Source organism: Dendropsophus ebraccatus, chromosome 14 (assembly GCF_027789765.1).
Source record: "Dendropsophus ebraccatus isolate aDenEbr1 chromosome 14, aDenEbr1.pat, whole genome shotgun sequence".
NCBI classification, from domain to species: Eukaryota; Metazoa; Chordata; class Amphibia; order Anura; family Hylidae; genus Dendropsophus; species Dendropsophus ebraccatus.
In genome coordinates, this window is record NC_091467.1 from 44295617 (window position 1) to 44309688 (window position 14072).

The 14072-nt window shown below is 42.1% G+C and overlaps 1 protein-coding gene across 1 annotated transcript in view; it reads right to left on the reverse strand.

The window, feature by feature from the left end:
* CA10 (carbonic anhydrase 10) overlaps positions 1–14072 on the reverse strand; it is a 206001-nt gene that overhangs the window by 88493 nt on the left and 103436 nt on the right. Inside the window, exon 3 of the mRNA XM_069952317.1 lies at positions 2061–2135. Coding sequence (XP_069808418.1) covers positions 2061–2135 — 75 coding nt within the window. The remainder of the gene's footprint in view (positions 1–2060; positions 2136–14072) is intronic.

The following is a 14072-nucleotide window of genomic DNA, read 5'->3' on the forward strand; positions in this document are numbered from 1 at the left end:
GGTGTACGGCGGGCAGAAGCGGGGAGGTAGTCCTTTGGGCAGATCCCCGCACATGTATAGTCACCGCTCTTTGCCTGTCAGGGCACTCAATGGGATGATTGATAGGGAGAGGGCAGTAATGGACCTCTCGGCCTTTCACTGATCCCCTAAAAGCGTGCTGACAGGGAGAGAGTGGTGACTAGTCACAGGCAGGGAGCCACCCAGATGACTACCTCCCCGCCACTGCCTGCCATGCTATTACACACACTGGCAGCAAGCGTCCGGGCAGCTATTCTCATTGTTGACGTTTCAACATGTTGAAAGACAACGATCAGCCGACGTGCATGTCGGCTGATCAATGTCTTCTATTACACTAAGCAATCATCGGCCGTAACGGCCGATATCGGCTGAATACGGCTGATAATCGCTTTGTGTAATAGGGCCTTTAGAGTACAGCTACTACTGCTACATTTTACATAGTCTTTCATTCATTCACTTCCTGTTTTATAGTTGTTAGATACATATCTTTGTTTAATTGTATTCAAAAGGCAATGCTTAACTTCAAACACAACTTCGGACCTAAGCGTCTAAGTTCTCCATCAGCTCCAAACACTAGTGATAGAGGAGCTTTTCATGCCAGGCAGATGTATAAGTAGAAAAGAGCCAGCTGGCCAGGACTGGTATATCAACAGCTGCCCTTTTTGTTTGTAGAAGAGTAGAACTGGACATTCAATATAATGATAGTGCCAATTACCAGTGCCGCTAGCAAAATGTGGAATATTAGACATTAGCATTGATTATTATGGATCTGAAACATCTGTGCCCTCGTAGTGAATATTTTTCTGTGATATCCGTTCTGTCTCTGTATACGTAGGTAGTACAAAATTCATAGGAGTAAAAATCGGAGTATTAAAATATATCATAGCAAAAAAGCTTTATAAAAATATGTATTAATAATGCTCTCAGACATATAATATATACACCCTGCAGACTTTCTATCCATATAGCATAGCATCCAGCCAACCAGAAGCTTATAAAATAGCTTTGAAACAGTATGTTGTCACTGGTTTGGTTGATGACAAAAAATAGGTTACCTTTAGTTTTACATAAACAATGATTATAGTACAGGACTGTGCGCAATACTTTTTCTATAACTTTCACTTTTCATTTGGTTTCTAAATAGGCGTTTCCTTATCCTGTCTTCTAATGCTTAGTCTTGAACATAGGGGGAGATTTATCAAACATGGTGTAACGTGAAACTGGCTCAGTTGCCCCTAGCAACCAATCAGATTCCACCTTTCATTCCTCACAGACTCTTTGGAAAATGAAAGGTGGAATCTGATTGGTTGCTAGGGGCAACTGAGCCAGTTTCACTTTACACCATGTTTGATAAATCTCCCCCATAGACTGTTTACACTCCACAGTAGAACTAGAAGTATACATTTACAACATCGGGCTATGAACACACAACGGACAAGATTTACTTGTCTAAGGTTGTCGTCATGTGTAGCATACTCATCTGTAACTGTGGGGTGCCGACACCCATTATTCATCACCATCGCTACACATTTAGGCTGGGTTCACACTACGTATATTTCAGTCAGTATTGTGGTCCTCGTATTGCAACCAAAACCAGGAGTGGATTGAAAACACAGAAAGGCTCTGTCCACACAATGTTGAAATTGAGAGGATGGCCGCCATATAACAGTAAATAACTGCCATTATTTCAATACAACAGCCATTGTTTTAAAATAACAGCAAATATTTGCCATTAAATGGCGGCCATCCACTTAATTTCAACATTGTGTGAACAGATCCTTTCTGTGTTTTTAATCCACTCCTGGTTTTGGTTGCAATATGAGGACCACTATACTGACTGAAATATACCTAGTGTGAATCCAGCCTAAAAGCAGACAAACTCCGTTCACCGCTAATCGGCACTGGTAACAGTTAATTTTGTTCGGAATTCCTCTTTAAGATACTACATATTGCACAGTGTTTCAGGTATTTAGATATATAGCTTTTCTCTGAAAAAAAAAAAAAATCTTTATAATGATTAGGCATGCTTGCGGTGATCTTACCTGGAACAAAACTGCCCTGGACAACCTCTTTATAAGCCCACCAGCCTTCATGGATTTTTGGTGAATTCTGTTGTGCTACAAAACAGAAAACACAAACATTTTAACAGTGAAAACTTGGTTGTGTTTTACTAACAATGATATGTAACAAACAAGAATTTAATTTATTCCTTTGCCCAACAGTTGCAGAAATCCTAATTTTATTTACCGTATGAGGGTATGTTCACACTGAGCAAATGGGGCAGAACATGTCAATTCTTTAAGCGGAGAGAGGAGGGGAGCAGAGGGGCACCACCGCTCCCATAGAGATGCGGTCTGACACCAAAATAGGCAGGAACTCTCTGCTGCGGAATTAGGCCCCATTTGGGCTATGTTCACACAACGTCCAAAAACTAAAAAAGGTGTCCTCTTTTTGTTCTAAAAAAGACGTCCATCATTTTAAATGTCTTCAATAAATTGCATTAAAGTCTATGGAATAACGGACGTCTTTTTCACACAGTGTATTGAATGACATCCGCTTCAAAGACGTCCGTTATTCAATACACTGTGTAAAAAAGACATCCATTTTTCCATAGTCTGTAATGTAATTGATTGAAAACACTTAAAATCATGCAATAACGGACGTCTTTTTTAAAACAAAAAGCGGACGCCTTTTTCCTTTACTTGGACGTTGAGTGAACATAGCCTTGCTCAGTGTGAACATACCCTAAGCGAATAAAATACATAAAAGCTCTATTACGCGTGCAATGCTTTGCAAACTAAACAACAATTTACAAATTCTTCAATGGGAATTACTATTTTAGACAATTCGCACTTGGTAAACTGGCTATACACATTAGATATTTGACATCTAGACCCACTGATATGTTATGATGATCTCCTGACTTTGCTTCAATGCCAGATGTCAGAGGAAAGAAGGATCAGACATCTTAGATTTTAAAAGGGAATTATCAGCAAGTTATATAATTCTAACCTGCTAATAGCCCCTTATAGAGTCGGGGATGTTGAGGAGGGAGGAATGTGTCTTACGTTCCTCCTCGGTGCTGGTCCCGCGCTGTTTATTGGGGTAAACTCTGCACCAGAGCACCTTTAGGAGCACTACTGTGTCATCTGGCTCACCCCTTTATTAATTATCATTAGAAGGGGTGGACCGTATGACACAGCGGTTCTTTGGAGAGGAGTTTACCCCAACTAACAGCCTGGGACCGGTGCGGAGGAGCATGGTAAGACACATAACTTCCTCCTAAACATCCCCGGCCCTATAGGGGGCTATCAGCAAGTTAGATTTGTCTAGCCTGCTGATAGTTCCCTTTAACTGCCCAATTCTTTAATGCATGTGATTAAGGGGAATAAGGAGAGATTGCCATTAAAGCGACTTTGTACCCACAATCTGACCCCCCCAAACCGCTTGTACCTTCGGATAGCTGCTTTTAATCCAACAGCTGTCCTGGGGTCCGTTCGGCAGGTGATGCAGTTGCTGTCCTAAAAAACAACTTTTAAACTGGCAGCCCCATGCCCAACGGCCAGGGCTTAGATTGTGTATGGATTCGGCTGGCACACCCTCTCCGTCCCTCCTCTTTGCTCTCCTCATCATTAGGAATGCTCTAGGCAGATTGTCTCCTATTCTTCAGCTGTGTGAATACTGAACATGGGCTGGATTGTTAAGGCACCTGTGCAATATTCAGACAGGTGAAAATGTTTCAGTGGCATTTCTAATGATGAAGAGGGTGGGGAGGAGGGATGGAGGGGTGGTGCAAAGTTAGGGCACAGATATTCCAAGCCCTGGCTGTTGGACACGGGGCTGCAAGTTTAAAAGTTGTTTTTTAGGACAATAACTGCATCACCTGCCGAACTGAACTGAGGACAGATCTTGGATTAAAAACAGCTATCTGAAGGTACAAGCGGTTTGGGGGGGACAGATTGTGGGTACAGAGTCGCTTTAAGCGGACAACTATCTTATATGTATGGCCTGCTTTAGAAGGGTCCAATAAAATAAGCTGATCACAAATCGTACTACTTCTGGGACCCCAGGTAATCACTAGAGCTGTGCTATACCCGCTTTTTATCACTAACATACCCTATAAATCATTTTATGACAGTCGGGCATGCAGACAGGACAAATACAGCTCTTAATATTTCATAATGACAATACAATGGATGAAAAATGTTGATATTTTCTTAACCTGTGCCTGAGTTCTGTATAGTCATCATTGGTAGACACTGAGTACATATTGTGTGAACGTGCTGGTATATTTTACAGCTCTTCAGTAGAGAACTTATTATTTTTATACTATAACACACATCAATAGAAGCGTCGCTAAGCAACTCTCGCACTTTCCATTGCATGTCTGAAATCCCACATTTGAAGCACAGCTCAAATTCTTTGTTTGGTAATTTATGAAACAATAATAATAAAAAAAAAAAAATACAATACAGAGTTTACTTAGATTATACACTCTGTACACCTTCCAGTGAATAGGGCTAACATGCTTTAAAGTGGAAATCAATGCTGAATAAGAAACAATTTACGGCCATTAAAAAGTCGATTTTAGCTAATGTCATTCATCATTTGGGAAAAACAATAATTATAAGAAATTCAAACATTTTAGTGAAGCCCTCAAATTAAAGCCTTCCATTTTCACATATAAGTGAAAATTTAAAGAGGTGCTCCAGCAAAAATCCTTTTCAACTGGTTTCAGAAAGTTATATAGATCTGAAATAAATATATATATATATATATATATATATATATATATAAAAAATCTCAAGTCTTCCCATACTTATCAGCTGCTGTATGTCCAGCAGGAAGCGGAGTATTCTTTCCAGTCTGACACAGTGCTCTCTGCTGCCACCTCTGTCCATGTCAGGAACTGCCCAGAGCAGCAGCAAATCCCCATAGAAAACCTCTTCTGCTCTGGACAGTTCCTGTCACGGACAGAGATATGTTGCTGATCTGCTCTGGTCGGGCGTTTAGTAAATTCCCTCCTTGTTATTTGGGCAGCCAAAACCTTTGGCACAGTTTGGCTCAGCCAATCGCGGCTGAGCAGCCGATGACGCTGAAGAGGGCGGACGGCACTCAGGACGCTCGGAGGGATTCGGCCGGGCCGTCCGAAGACGACATCGCAGACTGAAGATCGGAGACGAGTCGGCACGTGATAGGTATGTATAGCGCACCACACTTCTGGGTACACGGGTGGGGGAGGTGGGACACGGGGAAGGGGGCCATTCACAGACATAACATACATTACAAAGTTGTATAACTTTGTAATGTGTGTTATTCTGTCAATAATTCTTTACCGCCGCACTACCCCTTTAGCGAACCACATTGTAATAGCAGAACAATTGGTGGTAGTATTACAGAGATGAGGCTCGCGAGGCAGCAGTAGCTATAACAGTGAAAGAAAGTGAAAGTTTCATAGTGCAAAAAATGTCAATCATCCGGCAGGGTATTTAACTTCCACCATACTGTATCTCACCACAGCGTTTGACTATTTTGGTAGGTAAGTGTTTTAAAATGACCTTTCTCTCAGGACAGCATCAGATGTGGTGGATCAGTGGCGTAAAATTAAGTTTTCCTCCAGGACAGAAGTTGACATTGGTGGATAAGTGGTGTAAAATGATGCTTTGCCCCGGGACAGCAGTGGACGTTGGTTAATCAGTAGCATAAAATAAAGTTTTTGCCCTGGACAGCAGTGGGCGTTGGTGGATCTGTGGTGTATACTTATATTTTTTTTTCATGAAGAGCAGTGGATGTTGGTGGATCAGCGGTGTAAAATAAAATTTTCTCCCAGGAGAAGTCGATGTTGGTGGACCAACAGTGTAAAATGACGTTTTACACCACCAGCCCTGGAACTTCTTTGAATCCAAAAGGCCACTGGCCATATCATGGAAGGGACCAGATTTTCTGCTGCTTGGACATGATGTTGTTTTTGGTGATATCCTAGACAGTGGGTGTACTTCACACAAGAGCTTTATTTGGTAATAAGACACTTATGATGTTGCCAAAATATATCCAAAACAGGGAATGGATGTAATATGCCAGGTGCTTCTGTGGGTTAACTTCACCCAAGATAGCCAAATAAGGACTTTATTTGGTAATAAGACACTTATGATGTTGCCAAAATATATCCAAAGCTGGGAATTTACATAATATACCAGGTGCTTCTGTGGGTTAAATTCACCCAAGTTAGCCAACAAAAATGTTGTTGGGAACAGTGACACAATTAGTACAGTGCCACTAAAAACAGGGAACTAATGCAAGAGCTTCAGTGGGTTAACTGACAAACTGCCATCAAGCCAATGCAGTCAACCACACGGTATATCTTGCTTATCTCTCCACACAGTATACCCTTTGATAAAGGTCACATGACCGAAACATCCAGCAGTAGTATGGTATACTGAGAAAATACTATTGTATAATAATAATTACCTGTGCTGGATCTGTAACAGAACCAGGAAATTATGAATAAAAGATGGCAATATAAGCATGTACGGTTGTACTAAATGCAGTTGATATTGTCTTATCTATGAGCTCCTACTCTATAGCAGTCCTGCCTCACTGCAACCAACACTAAATTGTCCTGCCTGAAGCTATAATCTCCCTTTCTCTTTATTTCTCTGTCCCTCAATACTGCACACAGATGCTTCTCTGTCTGACTCCAGCAACTGAATGTCGACTTCCTGTTCCCTGCTACACAATATACAAGGGGAGCAGCCATCAATAAGGGGAGACTTTGAGCAAAAATTAACCTTATAAAAGGGATAAGGTATAATCCTTTGCTCAAGCCACTGTCCTAAAACACCTAAAAAATGTTTTACACCGCCCATTTATTAAAGATTTGATCAATCTCGGCCAAAAATTATGTTCATTAACAAACCGAACTTCCGGCTTAGTTTGAAACATACAAGAGTTCAACAGGTTCGGTTCACTCATCTTTAGAAGGGCCCCTAATAAAGGTATTATTTATAGTAAGGAACATTTTAGTGAGTATTTTGCAATTAAAAAAGAAATTAAACTGACATAGAAAAAAAAATATTGGAAATATTTTGACCTTTTTAGTTGCAAATACTGACCAAAATACTGTGTGTGAACCCAACCCTGAAGATTAGTTAGGATTCAAGAACATAGGTAGTGCTCTATGTGTGGGTTACACTGTTGTTTTCATACCTGTACTTCAAAGAGCTTATCCCACCATTTAAAGGTAGGATAAGGGATAACTAGGTGATAGGAGGGGTCCAAATGCTGGGACCTTGCTGATCACCAAAAAGGAGGCAAACTTTTGGCCGCAATGAGGGGGCCATGCAGTGGCCAGCAGACCAATTATTGTCTATGGAGTGGATTATCCCATTAAGGGTGCGTTCACACCTACAGGATCTGCAGCAGATCTGCAGCAGATTTGATGCTGTGTTCAGTTATTTAAATGAAATCTGCTGCAGAAAATCAGCTGCAGATCCTGTAGGTGTGAACGCACCATAAAACTGAATAAAGCCATATTGTTTAGATTGCCATTATTGCTCATATGCCATTAACGCTCCCAAGAGTCACAATATAAAGCCATTAGCCATATTCTCATTTCATCAAGTTATCCCGTAACTTAACCACTCGGACCTCCATCATTTCCTAGAACATCATACCATTAAAATGTAGCTCTTAGGAATGTTTAAAATGCTCATAGAGAATAAAAAGAGTGTTGGTTGCATATGCATGTTGCTCGGTTCATTTGGTATTTTAATGTTGCAATGTTTTGGGGACAGAGATCTGCACATCATCCCCCTTCTGTAGGGGATGAAATGAGAATACCGCCTAGTTGATGAGCTGAGATGAGTCCGATGGCCATTGGACTCATCTTAGCTCATCTGCATATAGAGTAAGCAGATGAACCGACGGCCATATCTCTGCAGGGGGATTGGGAGCAGGAAGTGCAGAAGTCGGTATGTATGGCGGGCCCTGTCCGGGGGTGGGGTGGGTTCAGGGAGCTGACCTCACTGACAGGTTTCCTTTAAGGACATTGACCCAGATTTACTGCATGGTTTATGCAAAAAGGGGATGCAGCCTACTTTACACCAAATATTGCACCTGAATCTGGCTGAACATTCTGGCAGACTTCAAGCCAATAGATGGTGTAAACTATTCACCAAAAAACTGGACAGTCTTTATGTGCGACAGATTTATCAAACAGCCTGATAACGCTGGTACATTTAAAGATTGTCTAGTCTAAGCTTGTACCTAAGGCCCTATTCCACGGAACGATCATCCGACGTATTCGGCCGATGTCGGCCGTTATGGCCGATAATCGTCCCGTGGAATTGACATCGACGATCAGCCGACATCATTCATGCCGATTGATCATGGCAGTCGTTTGTTTTTCAACATGTTAAAAAACAAACGACTGATACAGCACCGATCTGCTGCCGGCGCTCTGTGGAATAGGAGCGTCGGCAGCAGACGCTGCTATATCATATGGGCTACCCGTGCAGCCGCATGGAATAGTGGCAGCAGCGAGCGGGGAACGAGGAGCAAACGAGGGCTAATAGCGCTCGTTTGCTCCTGTCAGTAGGCCGTGGAATAGGGCCTTTAGTTTAGTAAAAGTGGGCCATTGTCTACAGAGTGCAGTTTTTGGGGATCTAGCAGAGTCTGTGCGGGGCGGGTGCTGACAGTGTTACAGTCAAACCTCTGTGACAGCCCTGAATAAAGATGCTTTTTACTGAAGATGCCAGATCACAGAGCATCACCAAAGGTATGTATGCAATGGTCCTGAGTAGAGATGAGCGAATTTGCCGAAGTTCGGGTTCGTATGAACCTGAACTATCGGCTTCTGATTCCTGTTGTCTGCAGCCTCTGTGAACAAGGTGGATACAGCCTTAGGGTACAAACCCACTTGACGTATTTGCTGCGTGAATCAGTCTTAAAAATAAGCAGGCAAAACGCAGGTTGGCTTTATACAATTGTTCTGTGTTAAAATACGCAATTGCGTATTTTTGAATGTGTTAAAATACGCAATTGCGTATTTTTGAAGCGTGAAGCTTGTTGTTAGCAAAGCATCAGTTGTTAACAACCTGTGTGAAAAACGCATGTAGCTTCACGCTTCAAAAAATACGCAATTGCGTATTTTAACGCAGAACAATTGTATAAAGCCAACCTGTGTTTTGCCTGCTTATTTTTAAGACTGATTCACGCAGCAAATACGTCAAGTGGGTTTGTACCCTTACGGACCACCCGGAAAACTGGGATACAGACCTTGGCATAGGCTGTATCCCAGTTTTCCAGGCGGTCCTTACGCTTTATCCACCCTGTTTACGGAGGCTGCAGACAGCGGGAATCAGAAGCCGATAGTTCAGGTTCATACGAACCCGAACTTCGGCAAATTCGCTCATCTCTAGTCCTGAGATCAGCATCTGGAAGCTGGAGCTGTGAATACATGTATATCCATGCTGTCAATTTCCCTTTAAGCATCCGATAACATTTCTAACTTCCACCATGTGTTATTTATATAAAAATATTAAAGTGTCACTGTCGTTCAATGCATTTTTACCATGAAAAAGCTGTTTGAAACTCTCCCCCCTGTCTTCATGGTTGTCTATAAGGAGGGGAGGGGTGGAGGGAGATGAGGCACCAAAACAGGACAACAAAGTGTTAATTTACAGCTACATCACCTGGCTATCTCCTCTGAACGCAGCACTGACCTCTCTGACCTCTGAATACCTGCTTTCACACAGCTCCCACTGTGTAATCCTTTGTTCTCTGCTCTCTGCTGGCGACTAATGTCCCTCCCCCATAGACTACACAGGGCACGACTGATAATGAGCAGTGAATGAGAGGGGGTGGGAGGGACCTGGGGAAAGTCTTTTTGAATGCAGATAATGGCGTATTTGCCTAATAAACCCAATTACAAAGTTTCAAATTACAAAGGTTTCTGGAAAAAAAACAAAAGCAAAAAACAACAGTGACACTAAGTATTTTCCCTAAATTATAAGTACATCAGTTGCAGTATGTTGTAAGCGCTGTGATTTAGGAATTCAGCTTAATAATGAGATGCGGACTACCTGACCCTGCCACCCCTGACTGCGCATAAGGAGAAGGCTGACAATCAGCAGGGGCAGACGGCAGCTTATAAATACAGCAGACACCTAGTTCACAGCCCTCCCGGTGTGCTGCAGCTAAAAGAAATATAGAAATTTTAGAGAAAATATAGCATACGGTATTTCCACAACATGTCTGTGTCATGTATGCTACACTCAAAGAAAACAGCATATACAAGCTGACAGGTCCCCTTAAGATATGCTCTTTAATATACAGCTCACTTAAAGAAAGTGCTATGCCTTTGAAGGTTATATAAGGGTTTCCAAATCTCCTACTAGGTTTCCAAACTACTTGCTTTCTTTTTCAGATTTTTCAAATAGTTATTTCAATTTTATACTCCTTTTTATTTATTCAATTCAGTGCGGCGAGATGAATAGATTTTTTCATATTAATTCACTTCTACTATTATTAACTGTACATTATTCCAAAATGTTATTCAGAAAAGGAAATTACACCGGCTACTAGTGTTGTAAACCTGCGGTATTCAATGGCTTGTCAATTGCAGACAAGATTATTTATACCGAAATGCATTATGGTTTTTAAATGGTCACTGCACTTTCAACATAATTTGCATAACTCCATAGTACAAGTGAATAAAATGACTTTTTTTGGCACCACTTTCCTGCAGCCTCTTAAACTAATCAACACCTGAGAATCAACTCCACGAGAGAAGAGATGGACTATCAGCTCACCTAGGAATCTAATTACATATTGCCCATACAATTTCATTGAGAGGTGCAAGCAAGGGGGGTAGGTTAAAAACAGAAAGAGGCAGCAAGACACAGACATAGCTATAACCGACAGCAAACATTACTCTCCCTGGATTCACAGCTATACTGCTCATTGCTGCTTTATAATGTCCTCCATGAGGCTGCTGTTTCTAAGCAGTGGGGTAATAACCATGGTTGCAGGGGTAACAACAGTTACTGGTCCAAGCCTGAAAAGGGGGCCTTTCAGTAGTACTGCCTAGTGCCACTTTAACCTATGTCTGACTTCTCCTTTCTCCCAACTTGTTCTTTCAAGCCACAAACTGATTTAAATAAGCCAATGATGCCACTGTCTTAGAGCAGGCGGGGCGATGACAACTCTGCCTGTACAGTTCAACATACAGCATGAAGAGGACAGAGCCACTTATTGTGGGAACAGGGAAGAGAAAGTTTCATGTTTTTTCCCTAACAGGGCTTTATGTGTTGCGGCAAGAAGAGGAACACTATTGGTATGTGAGGCCTAAAGAGGCTTGGTATTACTGTTTGGGGTGCACTGCTGCTGTGTGAGGTAGTAAGGGGGCAGTATTCCCATTTGGGGCTCTGTAAATGGGAAATCTGTAATCTGAACAGCAACTTGGTAGTTAGTGATTAATTTCCCATCAATACCACCATAGGACGATGAAACTTAGAAGAGAAATTAGATCACAGGCACTTGGTTTTTTAGTGCTCTTTAAATGGGGCTGCTTAAAATTTAAGAAGTAAGGGTGGGTTCACATCATGAAATCCGCACGGATAAATTCCGGCTGATCTGTTGCTCGTACCCTTAGTGGTGGCGCTCCTCTCTGTATTCCGGTGAAAGAAGTGACATGTCAATTCTTTTAGCGAAATGCGGAATCTGCTCATGCATAGAATGGTGTCTATGGCAAGGACGGAGAGGCGTGCTGCCGCGAACGCGTATGAGCGTCAGAATCAGCCGGAATTTATTAGCATGGATTCCATAGTGTGAACCCACCCTCAGAATTCCCCCTAAAGGGGAGATGAACAGAATTATATGGGTCCAATGCCCATACTTTCCTAGCACATCTCCAACTGACTAGTTGTCCATAGCAGAGGGTTTTTGTTGAAATCTTGTGGAACGTGACCAGGTTTTAAATGTAGAAGTTCTGCAAACCTATAAGGAGTTCTGATTCTCTAGAGATACATAAATAGTGAAACAAAATGTGTTGCCGACCCAGACACTATACTGTATACTCTGAGAATCGGGAGGTTAAGGCCTCCTAAAAACTTAGTCTGACATAATATGAATAAACTAGAGCCCCATTCGAAATCCCATATAAAGTGCCTAAAAATCCTCATTAACAATTTATCATAGCATTTGGACAGTAAAATTGATAGTGTTTGCTAAGGGAAAAAGCTTGGGAAAATCTCTCATTTAAAACAAATGCATTCTGACAGTGAAGGACAGACATAGCTATTTCCAGGATTAGATTTGTTTGATTATTGTGGAGAGACGTGGGAACATATTTGGTGAATAAATATGATAAGGGTTAGCAGGTAATCCCTCTTCCACTCAAATGGATATGGGAAAGGCCATTTTTTGACACTTTTAAAAAATTACTAAAACATGAGATTAATGTTGAACACTGATATCCTGCTTAATTTCTTGACTGCCTCCATATGAGAAGGGATAGAGTCCTTGACATCGGCTATCATTGGTAAAATGACACTCTCAAATGCCAGATTCTTAACAGTTTGGTGGCCTATCCCAATATCCTTGAAAAGAAGCATTTCCATATATTGCAACAAAGGATCGAAGGCAATATAAAACAGTAAAGGGGATTGTGAGCAACCCTGTCTTGTGTCTCTGTGAGCTATGAATGGGTTTGAATGAATCCCATTAGGCCAAATTGAAGTAGATGGTTGTCAAGTTAAAGAAGGTAAAACCAAACAACTAATATTACACAATGTTATAGGGCCAGTGATCAGCTGACAAATAAGCAAAGACTTGCTCATCGATTGATCGCTCTCTTCTGATCTTCTGGCCAGTCTGCCACTGGCCGCACATTTCCCAGTATAAAGATATGGTCACACTGAGCAAATATGGCGGAATTCCGCAGCGGAGCTCTCCGCCGAGGAATCCCGCCATGCTCAGTGTCCTGTAGTGAGTGAATGAGAGGGTGTGCGCTCCTCCACTGCCGCCGCTCTCCTATGTCACTTCCTTGAGCGGAGAGCCGCAGCAGCGGAGGAATGCGTGCTCTCCCATAGATGGGCAATGACACACTGAGCACAGCGGGATTCCGCCTGATTTGCTCAGTGTGAACATACCCTAATAGGAAAAGTGTCACCAATGGCTAATTAAACCATGTTCATCGAGTCATGTAATAGGGTCTGTAGACTTAGGGGCTTCACAAACCGTGAGTGCAGAGTTAAGACCATGCAGACCATTTTTCCGGGGGCAACATAACCTGCTTCTTGGGGTTGGGGGGGGGGGGGGGTACCAGCAGTCAGATCCACACCTGTCTAAGTGTTATTCCCTATTTTAAATGATTTAAAATCCCTCTAGTCTGAGGTTGCGGTTCTCAATACGACCACTGCCGTGCACTGATTGGCTGAGCGGGACCGGAGCTGGGAGCCTGACATGCAGCTGCGTCAGGGGGGTTAACTCCCATACAGCGGGATGTCAATCCCTCTGCGAGTATATGTTAACATAGGGATGAATAGCACTGGATCCGCAGCGGACTTCGCTGCAAATTCGCTGAATGAAATTCGCTGTGGATCCATTACGTGTGAAGGCACCCATAACTGTGACCCAGCCTTGCTCCTTAATTCATATAAACCAATGTAACCGGAATAGCATATAGGTCAGGCATCATACACAAACGTGTTAGGCTGGGTTCACACTACGTTTTTGCAATCTCTTTTTTTGCAAAAAACGGATGAAAAACTGATGAAAAAAAAACAGATGCAACTGTGTGTGTGTATAAAAAAAAATGGATCAAAACGGATCCGTTTTTTTTTTTACTGACACAAAACGCGGTCGACCTCATTTTTGTGTCCGTCAAAAAAAAAAGGATCCGTTTTTTTATAATGGAAGACAATGGAAAAAAACGGATCAAAACGGATGCACACACATGCATCTGTTTTTTCCATCTGTTTTTCAAAAAAACGGATTGCAAAAACGTAGTGTGAACCCAGCCTTAGCGCTAAGGGCTTGTGTTTTTTAGAAGT